The following is an 18,195-nucleotide window of genomic DNA, read 5'->3' as shown; positions in this document are numbered from 1 at the left end:
TGTCTGGTTATGAGGACAGGTAAGGTGTGGTGATTGTGGGACTAGAGGTGCAGCTCAGGAGGTCAGATGCCATCAGGGCGGGTTGTATAACTAAATACAATTAATCTGTCCTGAGAAAGGGACCCAACCCAAAACGTTGACAATCAATTTCCCTCCATGGATGCTGCCCGAGATCCTCCAGGAATCCTTTGTTTGCAATGAATCTGGACCTTGGTGGCAGCACTACAGAGTGGCTGTTTACGGTGCCAAGTTGTGGTTGGGGAAAAAAACATGATCCTTCAGTGAAGGGAGCCTGGCTTGGCCTCTTGCCAACCTAAAGAATCAACACATGGGGGCACTCAGTGCAACCAGGAATAGGCACTGATCCCAGTGAAACGGTGTGTTGCTGCCACCCATACCCGAACACGTTGCATGGCAGAGAGTCTGAACCTGAGTGCATGCAATAGGTCACATTTAAGGTGTAAACTTTATGGAGCACCACCTCTGATGTAAAGACCAGAGTGAAGAAGAGTTACAGAGTAATGCAGTGTACAACTACAATCGAGTACACATTCCCATCAACTCCCCCAGTCACATATACAACCACAAGATGAATCAGAGTGGCCAATTATCACACAAACCCACTCATCCTTGGGACCCACATGATTACGGGGGGGGGGGGCCTACAAACTCCATGCAGAGAGCATTGGAGGTCAGGATTGAACTCGTGGCTCTGGAGCAATGGGGCCATGATTCCACTATCCCAGCCAAAACCCACTGGTCGAGGAATACCTAAACATCGACCCCAATAAAGATGGTCCTTACCAACAACAGCAAACCTCACCTATAACGATCCCAGCAGTCCGCAGTGCTTACCTTTTCTCATAGTCCAGGTCTCCCACCGAGCCATTCATCAGTTGGTTGGGAGTCCATTTTAAAGTCATTGTGTCAGCTGTCTGGTGGAGCGAGAGGTATCCTGGGATGGGTTCCATGTCATCTTTCTGAGGAAGTAATTTAACAGAGGAATATGTGACCATGGAAAAATGACAGTGAATGAAACTGGGGTGACAGCGGCAGAATACTGTGGACCAATCAGAAGACTAGTTTAAAATACCCCAGGACTCTCACACCACACCACAAAATGGTTCTACATTATATGCTGATAACTTCAGGCCTGAGATAGAAATACAAATATTTTATTTTCAGAGGTTTGTCATACCTTAATAATATTCTGTGCTGCCTGCTGGAGAGCCCTATGGCAAACAGCTTAAAAGATTCCTTCCTCCTCTGACAGTTACCATACCAAGGTTACGTGAAGTTTTTTAAAATTTTAGACATACAGCACAGTAACGAGCCCTTTCGGCCCAATTACACCCAATTAACCTACACCCCTGGTATGTTTCGAACAGTGGGTGGAAACTGGAGCCCCCGGAGGAAACCCATGCAGATATGGAAAGAGCATACAAATTCCTTACAGAGAGCACAAAATTCTACCCCCCATCACGATTCCTGGACCTATAACAGCATTGTGCTTCATGCTATGCCAACTGTGCCGCCTGTTCATAGACTATGGCCATTGCTGGCAAGGCCAAACTTTTAGTTCATGCCTACTTACTCTCCGGGGGGGTTTCTTCTTTCTTCACAGCATTTCTGTGCTTTTACTACATGAGCTTTTGAAAGGGCTGGTGTGAATCACACAGAGGCTATGGAAAATGTAATAATGTAGCGCAGAATGCCCTTCAGCCACCAGATCCATGCTGACCACGAAGACAATTTAAATTTCATCCTGCATGTGGTCCCTATCCTTCCATTCCACACCTGTTCGTGCACCAGTCTAAATGTCTCTTAAGTGTATCTGCAGTATCAGTATGCTCCACTTCCCCGGCACCCACCACTCTTGGTGTAAAAAAAAATGCCTTGCAAACTGCATTTGAATTTCTTCCATCTCACCTTGAACATCAGCCCTTTAGCTAGCCCTGTCTGCCTTCCTTCTGTCCTTAGCTCCTTCAAAGCATTGCCATCCACTCCTCCTCTGTCAGACCACACCATCTCCTCTGTCACACCACCCCATCGCCTAATTTGTCAGATCACTGCATCATCTCCTCTGTGAGAACTAGGCAAATGTCACTTCCTTGCTTTTATCTTTGCCCCTTCCAACCCATGGCCTGGAGCATCATCAGTCTCTCCCCACCCTCCATGCACTCCCTCCTCAGTCCCCCAAACATTCCTAGTGTCATTCAAAGTCCAAACTTTCCACTTTATTCTGACTTATTTGTGAAGTCCTGGCAAAGAACTTGAAGACTGTGAATTTGTTTAATCACTGGTGGAGAGGGGACTGTAACCTACTGATTAAGTTCTGGACTAATAACAAGAGACCAACATCAATGACCCTGAATCATCCAGTAAAACAGCACAAGATACAGACTCCCTGGGCCATCATATGCATACTGGCCATAAATCAGCTATCGAGACCTCCCACTTCCCAGCCCTTGGTCTCCAACCTTCTCAGCCTTGGTGATCGAAATGCCTGTTTAGATGCTTTTGAAACATTTGGAAGCTCTCTGGCTCCACCTCTCTCCCAGACTGTACTCTTTTAAGCCTCCTGCTCCTGACCTTAAACCCAATGGCTTCCAGTTTTAAGACATTGCCATATTTCTTACTCTGGTCAAATACCACCACTGAAGCCAGGGATTTCAAATTCAGGTAAATAAATACATATGGAATTAAGAAGTCTGGAATAAAAAAAAGCCAGGATCAGACAATGTCATTATCAAGCTTTGGGATTGTCATAAAATCCAATCTGATTAACTGCAAGAAGAAAATCTTCCAATTTTAACAGGTTGAACTATATAAAACCTTAATTAGGATACATTTGGAATATTGTGCTCAATTCTGGTTACTGCTCTATAGAAAGGATGTTGAGGCTTTGGAAAGGGGACAGAAGATGTTCGCCAAGGTGCAACCTGGATGCCAGTGTCAGCTACAAGTAGAGCATGGACAAAATGGTTTTCTCTGGAGTGTCAGAGGCTGAGGGGATGACCTGATAGGTGGTTATTAAATTAAGAGCAACATAGATAATGTAGGCGGTTGGTTTGTTTTTCTCAGAAATGTGGAATATTTATGGGCTTAATTTAAGTTAAGAGAGGAAAAGATTTAAAGTGGACCTGAGAGGTATGTTTTTCACACATAGGGTGGTAGAACTGCCAGAGGAAATGGTAGAGAAGGGACAACAACAAAGATAGGAAAGGTTAGAGGAATATAAGTCGAATGCAGGCCAATGGGAGTAGCTTGGTAGATGTGGATAATTTTGGTTAAAAGGACTATTTCCGCACTGCAGTGTTCTATAGCTCCATGACATGGAGTTTTGGTTGAAGCGACTGTTTCCATGCTGCAGAACGCTGAGACAGCCAGCTTCTCTTAAAAATAATTTTTGACCACACAACCCACTGAAGCAGGCATAAGTACAAGCCTCAATACCATATCTACAGGCAGAGGCACTCTTCAAGGCTTGCACAGTGCAGGACAGGCACTCACCGGCTGAACTAGGACGTTGTTTTTGCCATAGAGCAACGTGGCCCGAGAGTTCTGGTGCAGAGACTCGACGTAGTCGCGGGCGGAAAGTGAGAGTCTGTCGTCCATGCTGCCGCTTGAATGCCTCTTCTGAATCTGGGGAGAAAGGCAGGACCAGGGTCAGTGAAGGACAGCAGGAGAGAGTGTGACAAGAAGCAGATCAAACCATTGTTCCTCCGTCTGCTCATGGGATGCAAGCTCCATCAGGACTCACCATCCTCTCCCTATGCCCTGGGACTGAATGCATCATGGTGCGGTTCAGAATCAACCATCACGTCAGATGCAATTGGACCAGATAAAACTGGCAGGTTCCCTGTCCCCTAAAGGGCACTGAATCAGATGGGCCTCTATATCAGTTTGTCCATCACCGATACCAGATTCAGATAATTCTAATTATCAATAAGCAATGAAAATATATCAGAAATCAAGGTATCAATAAGGTTAAAGTACATATCAATAAGAAATCAAAAGAATTTTCAATAAAATTGAAAAAAAGTCAATAAGGTTAAGAGAGTACAGAGAAAATTTACATGGTTGTTGCCAGATCCTGAGGGACTGAGTAACTGGGAAAGTTTAAACAGGTTAGGACTTTATTCCCTGGAGCTTTGGAGAATGATGGGAGATTTTATAGAGGTTTATAAAATTATGAGGGGTATAGAAACAGGATTTTTCCACTTAGTTTAGGTAAGACAAGAATGAGAAGACATGAGTTAAGGGGGAATGGTGAAACCTTTAGGAGAACAGTCTGCAGAAGGGGTGGTGAGAGTGTAGAATTTACTGCCAGTAGAGATGATGGATGTGGGCTTGATTTTGATATTAAAGAGAAGATTGGATCTTCTCATGGATGGGAAGCATATGGAGGACTATGGACAATGAGGAAAAATAGTATGGCACAAACTAGATGGGCTGAAGAACCTGTTTCCATGCTGCATCATTCTATAATTCTAATGACATGAATGCAAGGTACTGTGGTGGGATTTGAACTCAAGCCTGGGTATGAATGCTCCAGTCCAATGGATACGAGTCTTAACCACAACACCACTGCACCCAGCTCACTACCAGTGAGGCAACTTTATGGCAATGAACAAAATCAATTCCAGGGACAGAAATATCACTATGGACACCTCAGCCGACCTGCCCAGAAAATCACTCCAACTCCCTCTTAGTTTACAGTTGTTCTTACAAAATCATTCCGAAGCTTGTCTCCAATTCCCAATCCGTGGTTTGGCTTTGGGCAGTGGTGGTCAGGAAGAAGCAGCAGCTCTCTAGGATTTCAAATCCTGATACCCACCAATCATTATTGAAGTATTGAGCCTCTCTCAAACCAGCTCCAGCTCCCCCCTCTCCCCAATCAACTGGAAAGTTGGCTCCCTGTTGATCAAATGATGTCTCCTGCTCCAAGCTGCAGCAGTTCAATAATGTGAATTAATTCAATGAAAAAAAACATTGTCCATTGTGATTTTTCTCCAGATCACCTAGTAAGGATTCTGTTCCTGGAAGTTCACCAGTGGGCACCCTTAGCTTGGAGGTAGAGGGAGACAATTTTGCTTCAACTGAGCCAGGTGCAGGTTTCACCACTTCAGCTTCCCACTGCACTCCTGACTCACCGCAACCACTTGCTGCTCATTAAGTAGTCTCCTCTGCTATGGGGAACCAGAGTGCGATCCTCTTTGCAGTCTTCTAAGCCAGCTTGAACCTCTTTACTTCTCTATCACACCCGCCAGTCTTACCCCCACTGCATCTCCAACTTTTCCACTTTTCCAATGATGTGCAGCATTAGAAAATGGAGAGCCTCATCTTCTGACTCGACATTACACACGATCAGCCACAATCTCGCTCAATGGCAAAGCAGGCTTGACAGGCCAATTGGACGAATCCTTACTTTCTTCTACTAGATTCTTTTAATTCAACTTCTGGCCAATTATCACGAATTGGACCAACCAAGTCTAGGTCAACCAGCGGGCAACATTAGCTCCCACTTTATTCTCTTCACATTTGTCATGAACTTGACCATCCCCCCCCTTCCCCACCCAGATTCCACCACTCACCTACATACTAGGGGCAATTAACTCACCTCACCCCACCCCACCACCTTCAGTTTTTAGGAGATTGGAGGAAACCCATGAGATCACCGGGAGAACTCACAAACTTTTCAAGTCATTCACCTGACATGATCAATCATTTTTCCATCTTTCCGTAAGTCGTTCTGGCATTTTCTGCTTTATATCAGAATTCCACTGGCTGTTGTTTTAACTATATTTTAATTTAAAAAAATTATTGGGTGGACTTTTTCAGAGTCACAGACATTTTTTGGGAGGAGGCTTGCTCTAACAGTTAGCTTTGACAAAGTAAAACAGCAGGGCAATGAGACAGTCAGTCAACTGCTCTGCTATCCAGTCAGCTGTTTTGAGCCAAGATAGGGCATGGCTTCTGAAGCTTTGCTAGAGGTGTGGCAAAGGGACTTGGAAGTGATTTTCAGAGAGAGATGCCAGTCACCAACACCTCTGCCACTTCTTCCTGTGGAACCTTGAGATAATTCCCCCTCAGCTGCCTGTTAAATGGGAGAAAGTGGAGGGTTGCATGAAGCAAACTTACACACAGGGCTGGCCGCTTGGTGGGGGAATCCTGGCGACAGTGTGCGCTGTGGATGCGATGTCTCTGCACCAATTCGTCGGCCGAGGGGTCTGTCCAGAAATGATCAGCCGTCTTCATCTTGGTGTACTCTAGGGCACAGGGTCCGACTGGCAAAAGAGAAGAGGGCAGCAACAGCAGACGTTGGGCAAAGTCCCAGTCACGTTTACCTCAGCTCGAGACTGCATCCTAGACTGGCATCTGATTAAATGGGCATACCACCACCCTAAGATGGCAAACCAATAGTGATCTCATTGGCACCTGCTCAACTGAATCTGGTTCCCAATATCCTTTCCCTTAACAACTGGTCACCCTGTTTGTGTAGGTCCCATCAATTGATCTATGAAAGACAATAGTTTTCGGGGGAAGCTTGGTAAATAAAGAACACAGCTCACTTCTGTCTTACTGGCAACTGGAGAACTATGTGGACTACAGATGTTGAACTTGCCAGTGATTCCTATACCCTGAAAAGGGCACAAAACATAGAAAATAAGAAGCATAAAGCATAAGAAAGAATTAAAAATAAATGCAACCTTCTCGAACATCCATGATGACATATAAAAGATGATGGGAGCAGCAAACGCAAATCACTAGTCATCACTGCTTCCTGAGCAGCTAACAGTGGTTCTCTACCTTTCTCTTTCCACTCACATACCACTTTAAGTAATCCCTGCGCTGTCAGTGCTATGTGATTAGTAAGGGATTGCTTAAGGTGGTATGTGGGTGGAAAGAAAAAGGTTTGAAAGCCACTGTTTTAATCATCCCTAATTGACTTGTTATGTGCAAGGTTTCATAACTCCAAAGGAAATGGGACAATGACAATTTTCTCAAGGAAAATAGTTCAGCAACAACTGAGTCTAGAGCAGTGATTCTCGACCTTCCCTTCCCAGTCACATCCCACCTTAAGCAATCCGTTACTAATCATAGAACACTGATGGCATCAGGAATGCTTAAAGTGGTATGCAAGTGGAAAGAAAAAGGTTGAGAATCACTGAGCTAGAACAATGTCTGGGGGCATTGGGACAATTCAAACCCACCAAGCATCAGGAAAGTCTGGTACGACAAAGTACTCACCTAAAAGAGAGCCCAATATTGGTCCATCCACGGGGTCCATTAGTAGAGCATCCTTTTCGTAGAATTTACTGAGGAGAGAAAAAACCCACAAAAAATATTATGTCTTTCTAAAATGCTCCTTGTTCAAGTTTACTGTCATGTGTACCGAGAAAGCTTGTTTGGTGTGCTATCTAGCTAGTCAAACCATACAGAGCACAGAGTCCAGTTATCAAGAGAAACCAGTTAGAATGGAGCAAAGATAACATTGTTTTGAGGTTTGTTTAGGACTGTGATTGTCGTGGGAACGAAACTGTCCTTAAATCTGGTGGTGGATGATCCTACACCCGTGAATATTCATCATGAAGAGAAGAGCGTGTGGCAAGTGAGGGACAAGTCGTTTAATCTGCTGGCTTCTAATACAAGGCAGCGGGAAGCACGGATGGAGTCAAACAAAGGAAGGGGGGTTTGTGTGATGGTCTGAGCTAAGTTCACAAACACAGAAAACTACAGCACTGAAGCCTTTGGCCCATCTAGTCCATGCCAAACTATTATTCTGCCTAGCACCCCAGATCATAGCTCTCCATGCGCTCCCATCCATATACCCATCCAAATTTTTCTAAAATGTTGAGATCAAACCCACATTCAAATTTACAGGAATCTTTTGTTAATTAACATTTTTAATGAATCAGCAGGGTAAAGCCCTTTTGGCCCATAAAATCTAAATACACCTAATTACCCTACTAACCCTGTACGTTTTTGGAGGGTGGGGAGGAAACCAAAGAACCCAGGGAAACCCACATAGGTCATTGGGGAAAACGTACACATTCCTTACAGGCAGTGGAGGATTCGAACCGGTGTCATTGGCGCTGTAATTAGCATTGCGTTAACTGCTACACTAACTGCGCTGTCTTTCTAAAGAGACTAGTGTCTCCATGTACCGTGACAAAGTCTGGTTGAGTTTGGCCACACATACCACTGGATTCAGGTTAAATTCTTCCCCATTGAGTTCAGACTCCCGAACAGACCTTTCATTAGTGAAATATTGCTGCCCTTGAACTGTTTTAACTGAACGTTTTCTCTGTACCACAATACTCTGCACTTTTATTTTACACGACCTGTTGCACTCAAGGCTAGGGTGACTTGACTGGATAGCACACAAAACAAAGGTTTCTACTATAATCGCAGAACACACAAAAATAAACAATCAATTCAAAGAGCAACAGGAGCACAGCTGGTTGGGGGACACAGGTTCAATCCGGTGCTGTCTGTGTGGAGTTTGCATGTTCTTCCTGTGACCACAGGCCATTCCTCCAGGTGCTGGAAATTGTGTTGTCGAGTGTTGGACTTTCAAGGGAATGAGGGAAACAAAGGTTATGGGGAAATTAATCTGGGAATTATATCGCTATTGGAGCTGGCACAGACCCAAAGGGCAGAATGGACCCCTTCTACTTCACAGAGGTAAAAGTGAAATGAGGACAGTCCCATGTGAAGATGACCCAGATTGGCACCCACCTGCAGTTCTCCACCAGGTGCTGCACGATCTTGTCCAGGACCTTCTCAAAGAGGGCAGTGCGGATCCACAGGTACTTGATGGCTTGTGCGGATAGGTTAGGCACTTTCTGGGTTTTTCGGGCATTCTCCGGAGGGCAGGCACCTTGAGCCTTTCTGGAAAATGTATATCACACATTATCAGAAGATGTTTTAACCAGAAAGCCGTTTGGTCTAATAGGCTGTAAATAAACCATGATGTGAGTCTACCCAACATTAATATCGCATCTTTGCTATTGTTATAAGTTCAGAGATACTTTCTGGGTTGTAATCTGACACTGATCCCCATAACTCTGGTCCCAATCTCTTCCAACTGATACCTTCAGGCAGTCGGTGCAGCACCGAGGAGTTTGTCCAACAACAACTATCAGGCTCTTGGACCTCCCCAAACATTTGTAACAACAACATTCCTGCAGGACAACCAAAGATCTGTCTGCACTCTTAAATCGTCACTTTTTTCTTGCACTAACTACAACTGTGCGTATTTATCTATTCTTTTGTATAATCTCTTTTTCAGTCTCATGCCATATTGTTGTAATTTATACTGTAACAAAACAGAGAACAATACAGCACATTATAGGCCCTTCTGCCCACATTGTTGTGGCAACCTATATAAACCCTCTCCACCACAATCTAATCCTTCCCTACCTCACACCCTTCACAATAAGTTGCACCTTTGTGCAACTTATGTACCTCTGCATGGCTGCAGCAAGGAAGAATTTCAATGTACTTGTTTATATCTTATGACAACGAACACTCATGCTTGGGGTTACCTGTTCTCAATCAGCTGCTCTAGCTCCTGCACCTTCCTGCACAGCCTCTCAGCCAACGGGAGGGTCTTCGCCACCTTCATAAAAAGCGCGGCAATCTTGTTGCTCCGCAGAAAGCCTGCCGTCCTGCGCTTGAGTCCATGCAACACGCAAGCTTCTACCGCAGCTGTGGGGGTGAGAGGTGGGAGAGGGGGTGGGGTGTGGTGGAGAGAAACCACAGGTCAGTCAGCAGAGGTGCCCCCAACGAGGCCACTGGGAGTGTCAACCTACCCATCACCGTTCCAACACAAACTACTTCAATTCACCCCAGTCCCCACTGGCTGAGCTGCCAACTCAGTTTTTCTGCACTGTTTATAGTGTGACCTCTAAACCCCCCACCCAGCCTACTTTCCCCTCATGGGAGCATGGCCAGGATGGGTAGAAGAGCCTAATTCTGTGCAGTGAATCTCTGTGACTCTCCCCCACAAATTATCCAGCTAATTACCAAGTACCAAAAGGAAAAAAAAATCTCTTAAGTTCCCCTTCCCCTCACCAAGGATGCATTAGGATTAACCCTTTAATTTCTGAGGCCACCTCAGGGATCCCCAGGCATCAATCTTCAGGATATTCCCCCCACCACACCCTCCCCCCCACTCCCCAAATTCTTTACCCCCTGCAGCATTGGGTTTTAAAACTTGATGATCTCGGCAATGCCAGCTCGGAAAGCAGGCATTTCCTGGCAGTCCCTCCAGGCCCATTAGCCCGCAGTTGACCATTTCATGGAGCAGTTCAAAATCAACGGTGAGGGGTTGGAGTGACCTTTAAACCTAACTGCACGATGACAACATGCCAAAATCTTCTGCCAAGTCAACTGGCTACTGTGAATTACTCTCTCTTTGTCACGGAGTGGTAAAAGGAGAGGGGATGAACACCCAAGATAGAAGGAGTTGCAGAGGAAAATAAGGGAGGGAGGGAATGGACTTGATGGGATTGCTCTGCCAGGAGGCAACATTAACCTTTTGGGTTGAACGGCCTCCTCTGTGTTGCAATGTGGGAAGGTCTTACACCAGCAGAAAGCATAGTTGGTGATACACAAAGATGCTGGAGATATTGAGCAGGCCACGCAGCATCTGTAGTCAACATTTCGGACATGAGCCCTTCATCATGAATGTGGATAAACAGGTGGAAGGGGTGGTAGGGGGGAGAGGAGAGGAAGAAAGGAAAGCAGAGGAGTGGGGTGGGGGGGAGGAGGCTAGTTTGTTTCAAAGCATTATTGGGTACCACACAAGATTACAAGAGGCCAAGGCAGCTCAAAGAGGAAAAGCATGGTCCTAACACGGCATGGAGTTACTGAAATTAGTTGAAGGTATGCATGGTGTGAGATCCACTACCACCAACCCCCAATAGCATTTCTTCATTTGAAGGGAAGTGGGGACCGTGCTTCTAACAGGGCAGTGAAAACTCTCCATGTATTCGGATTGGTGTGTCAGGAAGTGGGTGTAATAAGCTCCATCTAGGGTCTCTCCTAGACTGTAGCTTTCTGTGACTCTCTGGAGAGTGATGGAGGGCGCAACATGATGATGCATATTCCACTCGCCCCTCGTGAAGGTTATACTCTTAACTCAGCTGGGGCAGTTACATACCAATAGCATGGCCAGATGCTCCAGATCAGTAAGTGTGAACAGGGCATTGAGTCAGGGCCTGGAGAGCTAACGAGTTCACAGAGTTGAGAGAGCTCATACGCAGTGGCACTCTCACAGGATGGCAATCTGACGAACAACAAGGAGAATTTTCAAGAGGTATGAGATGAGCAATCCTCTTAGATCTATCTGGAGCTCCTTCCAGTCTGTTTCCACGGTAACAGTCAGCTCTACTGCTCCCAATAAGCAAACCTTGCTTCCCTGAGCTGTTAGATAAAGATGCAGCTCCCAATCTCCACCAAGCCTTGTCTCCTCAGCTCAATCACCATCAAACTGCAGCAGACAGCCAATCCCAGCTTAACCCTTCAGAGCTAAGCCTCCCTCAACCACCCTCTCTGATCAGCATCCCAGTGTGGGGTAAATTAACTATTGGCTCGACCTCAATTACCAAACAAGTGAGTGATATGTGGCTTCAATAAACCCTTTCTTCTGCAACTTCCTTCTGGCTAGCATGGGTACAATGAGCCACTGTCCACTGCCTGAGCTGTCAATTACTGTACCTTCATTAGACCACTTTGGGGCGGGTAATAGTGATAAACATTCACGCATTCAAGTGTGATACTGATGTGATATAGGATATAAAACAAGCTCCCACTGGCATTACTGAGTCAAAGTTTTGTCATCTGAGGGGCAAATAGATGTCAGGATGGTTGGGGAATGCTGGAACCATTATTCAGACCATCACCGTGGGAAATATCTCACTTCAGATGGAGAAGGACCCTCCATTTCTGTGTTCATGGCGCTGCAGTGGGAATCGAACCTGCCACATCCTGCTGGCTGGCCCAAGGAGCCTCAAGATGTATACATTCAGTATGGCCTACACATCCAGCACAGGACACAGATGGTTTGTGGAGGAGACAGCTGAGCCCATGCGTGTACTCCAGCTGTCTAGTAGGGGGCTGGGGACCGAAAGGGGTTGGCACATGAGATCGTCAGGCTCTCACCTCAGGATCTCCAGAGGGCTCCAGGACCTCTCAGTGGAGGCAGGGACTGCGAAGCCACAGGTCAGAAAGGGAGCTCTGCTCCGCCCACTCCCCCCCCCCACCACCCCCCACTTTCCACTGGACCAAGCCCATCAACGGGAGTGACCAAACAATGTGCTTACAGATTCTGTCTTTGAACATAGTACATCATTTCCAAGAATGTTTCCTCATCGATTTCTGCACTCTTTGCCACCAATGATTGCAGCACGACACCTTGCTGGAGTTTGTCACTTTCATTAATGAACAGCAGCAAGGCATTTATTAAGCACTTCAGTTATGCAAACACAGCAAGCTTTGCAGAGAGCAAAGCTACCAGTACCCGAGGGCATGGATCAGGAAGCAATTGAAATGTCCCGTGTTCCACGATGCAGACAAGGCAGCCAAGTGTGAGCTGGAGATTCACCAGCATTACATACACTGATGGGAATTGTTAGGTCTGCTTTGTTCATGAATGAGTGAGACAAACACCAGGCTGAGTCGAAATCAGGGTTCTTTGTTCTTTATTACCGGATTGTAACACTTGCAACTAACCATGTTAGTCGGAGAATGCATTCTGCCGTTATCAGCAAAATGGTGATTTTTTATACCCTTGGATATGTGCTTAGAACATCATCATATCATTACTTGTCCAATGACTAAAACTGTTGCTATCCTTTCCCTGCTAGCTTCCTGCCTCTCAATCCATCAATGTCTCTCTTATCTTGTAAGTACAAGGATGCATTCACATCTTGTTACTGCCCCGTACATTCCCATCTCATGATGTTTTACCTAACAGGAGTACAAGGACACCTCCCCTTCTTGTTACTGCCCTGTACAGGGTAACTCCCTACACATTCCCATCTCATGATGTTTTACCTTACAGAATCCAACACTATGATCGACATGGACCACTGTCCTGGTCCTCCAGCTAAACCAGGTCTGGGATTACTGTCATCTGAGGGATAGGCTAAGGTTGGGTTCCAGTTATAACTGTTTGACATTCAAATAAGGAATTCTTACACAAGCGATTCCCAGGAGAGCTTGCAGTAGAAATAAGCCCCAGTTTGGAGTGAAGGGGGAGAGAGGAAAGGCCACAATAATTTTAAGTCTTATCTCTGTATTTACTGTGAAGGAAGCTCTCCTCCTGGTACAGTAGTTCCCTTCTAAAGGGAATTTTCAATTGGAATTTAAATCAAACCAAAGACCATTTTTATCATACAGGCCTGCGAGTCACAAACAACAACGCTAGTTTGATTTGGCAACAGATTTCTCCAGAAACATATTTAAAGACCAACATGGCCAGGAATGGCCAGAAAGGTGCCCCATGTAGCTGTTCTGTTACTGATAAAAATATTTCCTTCACCAGCAGTTCTCAATTCCAAGCTTCCTCCATGCTGTTAAAAGCAGAAGAGGCAGATTAATGTGCAGACAATGATGAATCCACTCCATTAGCCACTGTCTCTTTTCTCCCATCTCCATGGTCATATTAGTCCCACAACAAATGGGCCACCAAGCAACTGCAATAAGCAGTCTGGTGAATGGGACTGAATCCAATTAAAATACATTGCAGCTTTTATCGCACTGACAAGCTATTGTTAGTATCAGCTCTTGGGACACTTCATACAGAAGCATTTGGAGTACTGGTCCATATCTCTGGTTTCCAATCTCTCCCAACCCTAGCACCCCCCAATTCACCTTTGACTATCAGTAGGATTATATCATCAATCTGTCTACAGAGGAATCTCTCCTTGCCTTGTAGAAGTTTAAGGTTTTTTGGGGTCCAGACAGTACAAATATAGAAAAATATCACAGGGTGTAATTCAGTCCCAAAAAGCAGACAGAAGCTATGTTCCATATACTCAGAGACCCTTCCAGACCAAGCCATTAACACCTTGTCCCTCCCTTCCCAGAAACAATTAAGGCAACTAATTAGAATTCATAGCTGTGAAAGATGCCCTTCATGTGCCGCTAATCGCAACTGGCAATAGCTAAGCGGACTCCTACCCGCATAACGAGCTGTCAATGAAGTAAGGTCATTCATGAAAGCTTCTTGCCCCGAAACTCAGCAGTGCCGTTACCATTACAGTGATAGACGCAGCCTCTACTGTCAAAGGAGGCTGCCAGAAACAGGTACCAACAGACAAGTTGGTACAGATCCTCTCCCTGTTCGGGTAGTTTCAGTCACCATTGTATGGCCTACAAGCTCATTAATTCCAGTGGCTATAACTGATATCAATGTATATTTAATGTGAACATTTCCAGACTGTACAACTTAAGAATTTCCACAAATATTTGTTCCTCCGACTGACATAACCCCCTTTTTCCTGCCTATTGAAATGAACAAACATATAATGCTAATCTTTACCTGTAACAGAGTCCATGGAAATCTGTTTGATAATTATGCAAAAGAATAAATTATAAACTGTACCCTTTGCCTTGATTCTTCACACAATTTTCTCTGGTATCAGAGTTGACTGTCTACCCAAATCCCCTGGTGTTGCGAGAACTGTGTCTTGCATCTTTTTGGTTCTGCTGTGTCTTTTTGTACCCTAACAGAAGCCATCTGAGAGCCAACCAGCTTAGTCTGGGCTACCATAGAGTCTGAGCATCTTCAAATAACTGGTGCTAATGTCCCTCCCAAAAATAAACAGAGAGAAAATATATCCCGAGGTGGTACAGATCATCAACCATTCCACACATCTTCACAGCTCAGTCCACTGGAATTTGGAAGGTTCTGGATTCAAATTTCATGCAAAGATTTAATAATTAAATTCGAAGCTGATTCCAGCTCAGTGCTGTATTGTCAGGTGTCCTCAGTGAAGCCCCCTTTCCATTTTGAGCCAGAAAAAGTCTCCCACTATTAGACAATGTGATTCCACTACCAGACACATCCTCTCCTCTCTTCCTAGAGTGTCTGTTTGCCTTGATGCTCTGGCCCATCTCCAGCAATAGCCACCCTATTTCTCAGGACACCTTCATATGCACTGCAGGAGATTCTGTGCCTTGCTTACCACCTCCTCCTTCCCTGCATGCATAAATTCTAATCATCAGTATATCCACTGAAGAGGTTTTCTGCCTCTCAACAAGAGTTCCAAGAGGGGGGAATCTCCGCTCTCTTGCAGTCTGGATGAAGAGCTTCAGCACAAAACATTGATTGCTCATTATGCTCCACAGAATCCCTCCGCCAGTTTGGTTTATTGCTCCAGAGACTTTCAGACTATGTCAACTGTTGGAAATAGCTCCCCAGCTGCTTGCCACAAATTTCAGGTCTTGGAGTCAGTTCCAAAGCAGTTCTGTTCGAATAATTTTATTGTTCTTATGATCAACACATTCCTTTGTTCTTTCCAGGTTTTTGCTCCACGCTCTTGGGTTCAGAGATCCACATTTCTGCAGTCCCGGACTATTTAGTCACTCAGGAGAGAGCTGAAACTTAGTTGTCTGCCACCTACTAAGTGATCCCACCACTAGACACATATTCCCATCTCCTCCCCGCTCCACCTTCCATAGGGACCGCTCCTTACATGACTCTTCTCCCACCATCATTCGTCCCCTTGGGACCTACCCCTATAACCACTTGCACCCACACCTCCTCCCTCACCACCACTTGGAGCCCCAAACAGTCGTTCTAAGTGAAGCAACATTTCACTTGTGAATCTGCAGGGGTTACCTACTGCAACTGGTGCTCCTGTTGTGGTCTCCTCTACATCGGAAAGACTAGATGAAGACTGGAGATCACCTCATTGAGCATCTTGGCTCTGTCTGCCACAGTAGCATGGATCTCCCAGTGCATTTCAAATCTCATCCATTCCCTTGCTGACACGTCCATCCATGGTCTTGTACTGTCAGACTGAGAACACATGCAAATAGAAGGAACAACACCTCATCTTCTATTTAGGCACCCTTCAACTGGATGACGTTTACATTGACTTCTTCAGCTTCCATTACCTCTCTCCCCCCCCCCCCCCCATCTTCATCCTCCTGTCTCCTTTCCTCTAGTTCTATCTCTTTCACTTCACCTTTCCCTCTGTCTCCTTTCATGAAGCCAATGTCAATTCTCAGCTCTCCTCTTATCATATCCAATTAATACCTTTCGTTGGCCTGGACTCCTCCCCCAACCAGTCTTGTCTTTATTCTGGCACCTTCCTGTCCTTTGGTTATTCCTTGAAGAAGGGCACAGACCTTTATCGTCTGTGGATGCTGCGAGACCACCTGAGTTCCTTCAGCATTTCTATGTATATTTTACTTTAACCCAGCACATTAAATTCAGTGGGTTAACTGATTTTTCAATGTTCTTTCTCACTGACAAATTGAGCAGAGCTAAATGAATGTTACCACTCTAACTTATCCCCTACCCAACTTGTATGTGGTGGGGGAGGGGTGGAACATGGAGTTAGGGGTGGGGAGGGAAGATGACTCTTTCACACAAGAAGGCAGGAGGACAGAGGTCACAGGGTTTCCCTTGTTCGGAGCCCCTGGCAATGAGGCAAGGGTATGCTCCTGAGACTTACCGCAGAAGGAGATAATGTGACTGCTGTCCTCGTGTACAAATTTCCTGGTGACAGCCTCCTCCATGATCTGCTTCACCTGCATAGACAACAAAGAGGTGGCATCAATCCTGAATCAGAACACTGGACCACAAGGAATCCAGTTCATGGGTGGATCAAGGGAGTGTGGGAAGGAAAGTTGGAGGGGGGGGTGGTGGTGAGAAGTCAGCAATTTTAAATCCATGCTTGAATGGCATTCCATAGAAATAGAGCATGAAGCTATGCTCAACTTTGTACCAACAACTGCCATGGATTACGATTCCTTAGAACAACCTCATTGAGCTTTTGACGTGTTTTAGTCCAAATTAACACTCCAAGAATGGATTTGCAGCATCTGACCATGTTAAGAGCTTCATTTACACAGCTTCTGTTCAGTGTTAATCTTCGAAATACTGTACGTTGAACCCATATGCAGCAACTGTTCTAGGAACACTGCCAACTGGTGAACCACTCTTTCATTAACTTGAAGCCTTTTCTCCACCATCACCGAACAAATGAGAATAAAATTGCATAGTGATAAACATCCGAACTCAATGAAGCATTTCCAATTACTTTAATTATTTCAAGCAGCAGCATCCGTTTCTGGGTTGGATCCAGATGCAGAAGGCCATCTGGATGAACTTCATGCAATTATCCTAATTCAGCACCCTGCTACACCTTAAACGAGGTCATTTTCTTGACAGCTACAGCTGAAAATCCCAAATATTTGTGAAACCAATTTGTCATGACCATCCGATTTCTAACCTGTCATTTATTGTCTTTTCAACCTCTGCAGCATCAAAGACCCAGAGTACTCAATGCATTCTCCAGAGAATCAAAGCCAAAGCTCCAGGATGCTTAAAGACACCATTTTCCAAATGAAAACAAACCAAGCCATTACTTGCTCCTGTGTTGAAGAACGGGAGTTAAATCCAGTGACCAGCCCAATATTCATTCCTCTTACCATCATGAATAACAGCTGATCTGGTCATTATCTATCTCTATATGGAATACAGGAGCTTGCTGTTAATACTTCAAACATAGCCACCTTCAGTAGCACAGAACCATACATTCCCTATCTGCAAACAAAAGGATATAACAAGTAGGGTAGATCAAGGGGAACTGGTCGACGTTGGATATTTAGATTTGCAGAAGGCATTCAATTAGGTACCACGTAACTGGTTACTGCTCAAATTAACAGTACAAAGAGTTAGAACCATAGAGCTCAGAAACAGGCCTTTGGGCCCATCTAGTTCATGTCAATTAATCTGCCTCATCCTACAGAACTGTACCATAGGCATCCATGACCATCCCATTCATGGAGGGTATTAAAAAAAACCCAGAAAATAAAAGGAATACCTATCAGGCCAGGCAACTTCAGTGGGGTGTCAAGCAAAGGGTCTTTGACCTGAAACATGAACTGTTCCTTTTCTACAGATGCTGCATGAATTGTTGAGTGCTTCCTGCACTTTCCTTTTTT

At 45.1% G+C, this 18,195-nt stretch overlaps 1 protein-coding gene across 1 annotated transcript in view; it reads right to left on the bottom strand.

Annotated features, from left to right (window-relative positions):
- The window catches only part of sgsm1a (small G protein signaling modulator 1a), a 59,569-nt gene extending 41,887 nt beyond the window's left edge, over positions 1-17,682 (bottom strand). Inside the window, exons 1-8 of the mRNA XM_069936152.1 lie at positions 17,617-17,682; positions 16,701-16,776; positions 9,555-9,717; positions 8,746-8,898; positions 7,255-7,322; positions 6,145-6,290; positions 3,514-3,645; positions 856-980 (exon numbers count right to left, since the gene is read on the bottom strand). Of these exons, the coding sequence (XP_069792253.1) occupies positions 856-980; positions 3,514-3,645; positions 6,145-6,290; positions 7,255-7,322; positions 8,746-8,898; positions 9,555-9,717; positions 16,701-16,776; positions 17,617-17,682 (929 nt within the window). The remainder of the gene's footprint in view (positions 1-855; positions 981-3,513; positions 3,646-6,144; positions 6,291-7,254; positions 7,323-8,745; positions 8,899-9,554; positions 9,718-16,700; positions 16,777-17,616) is intronic.
- Between the last annotated feature and the right edge of the window lie 513 nt (positions 17,683-18,195).

Source organism: Narcine bancroftii, chromosome 4 (genome assembly GCF_036971445.1).
Source record: "Narcine bancroftii isolate sNarBan1 chromosome 4, sNarBan1.hap1, whole genome shotgun sequence".
Lineage (NCBI taxonomy): Eukaryota > Metazoa > Chordata > Chondrichthyes > Torpediniformes > Narcinidae > Narcine > Narcine bancroftii.
Note: the sequence above shows the minus strand (reverse complement) of the source record. Positions and strands in the feature narration are given on the sequence as shown.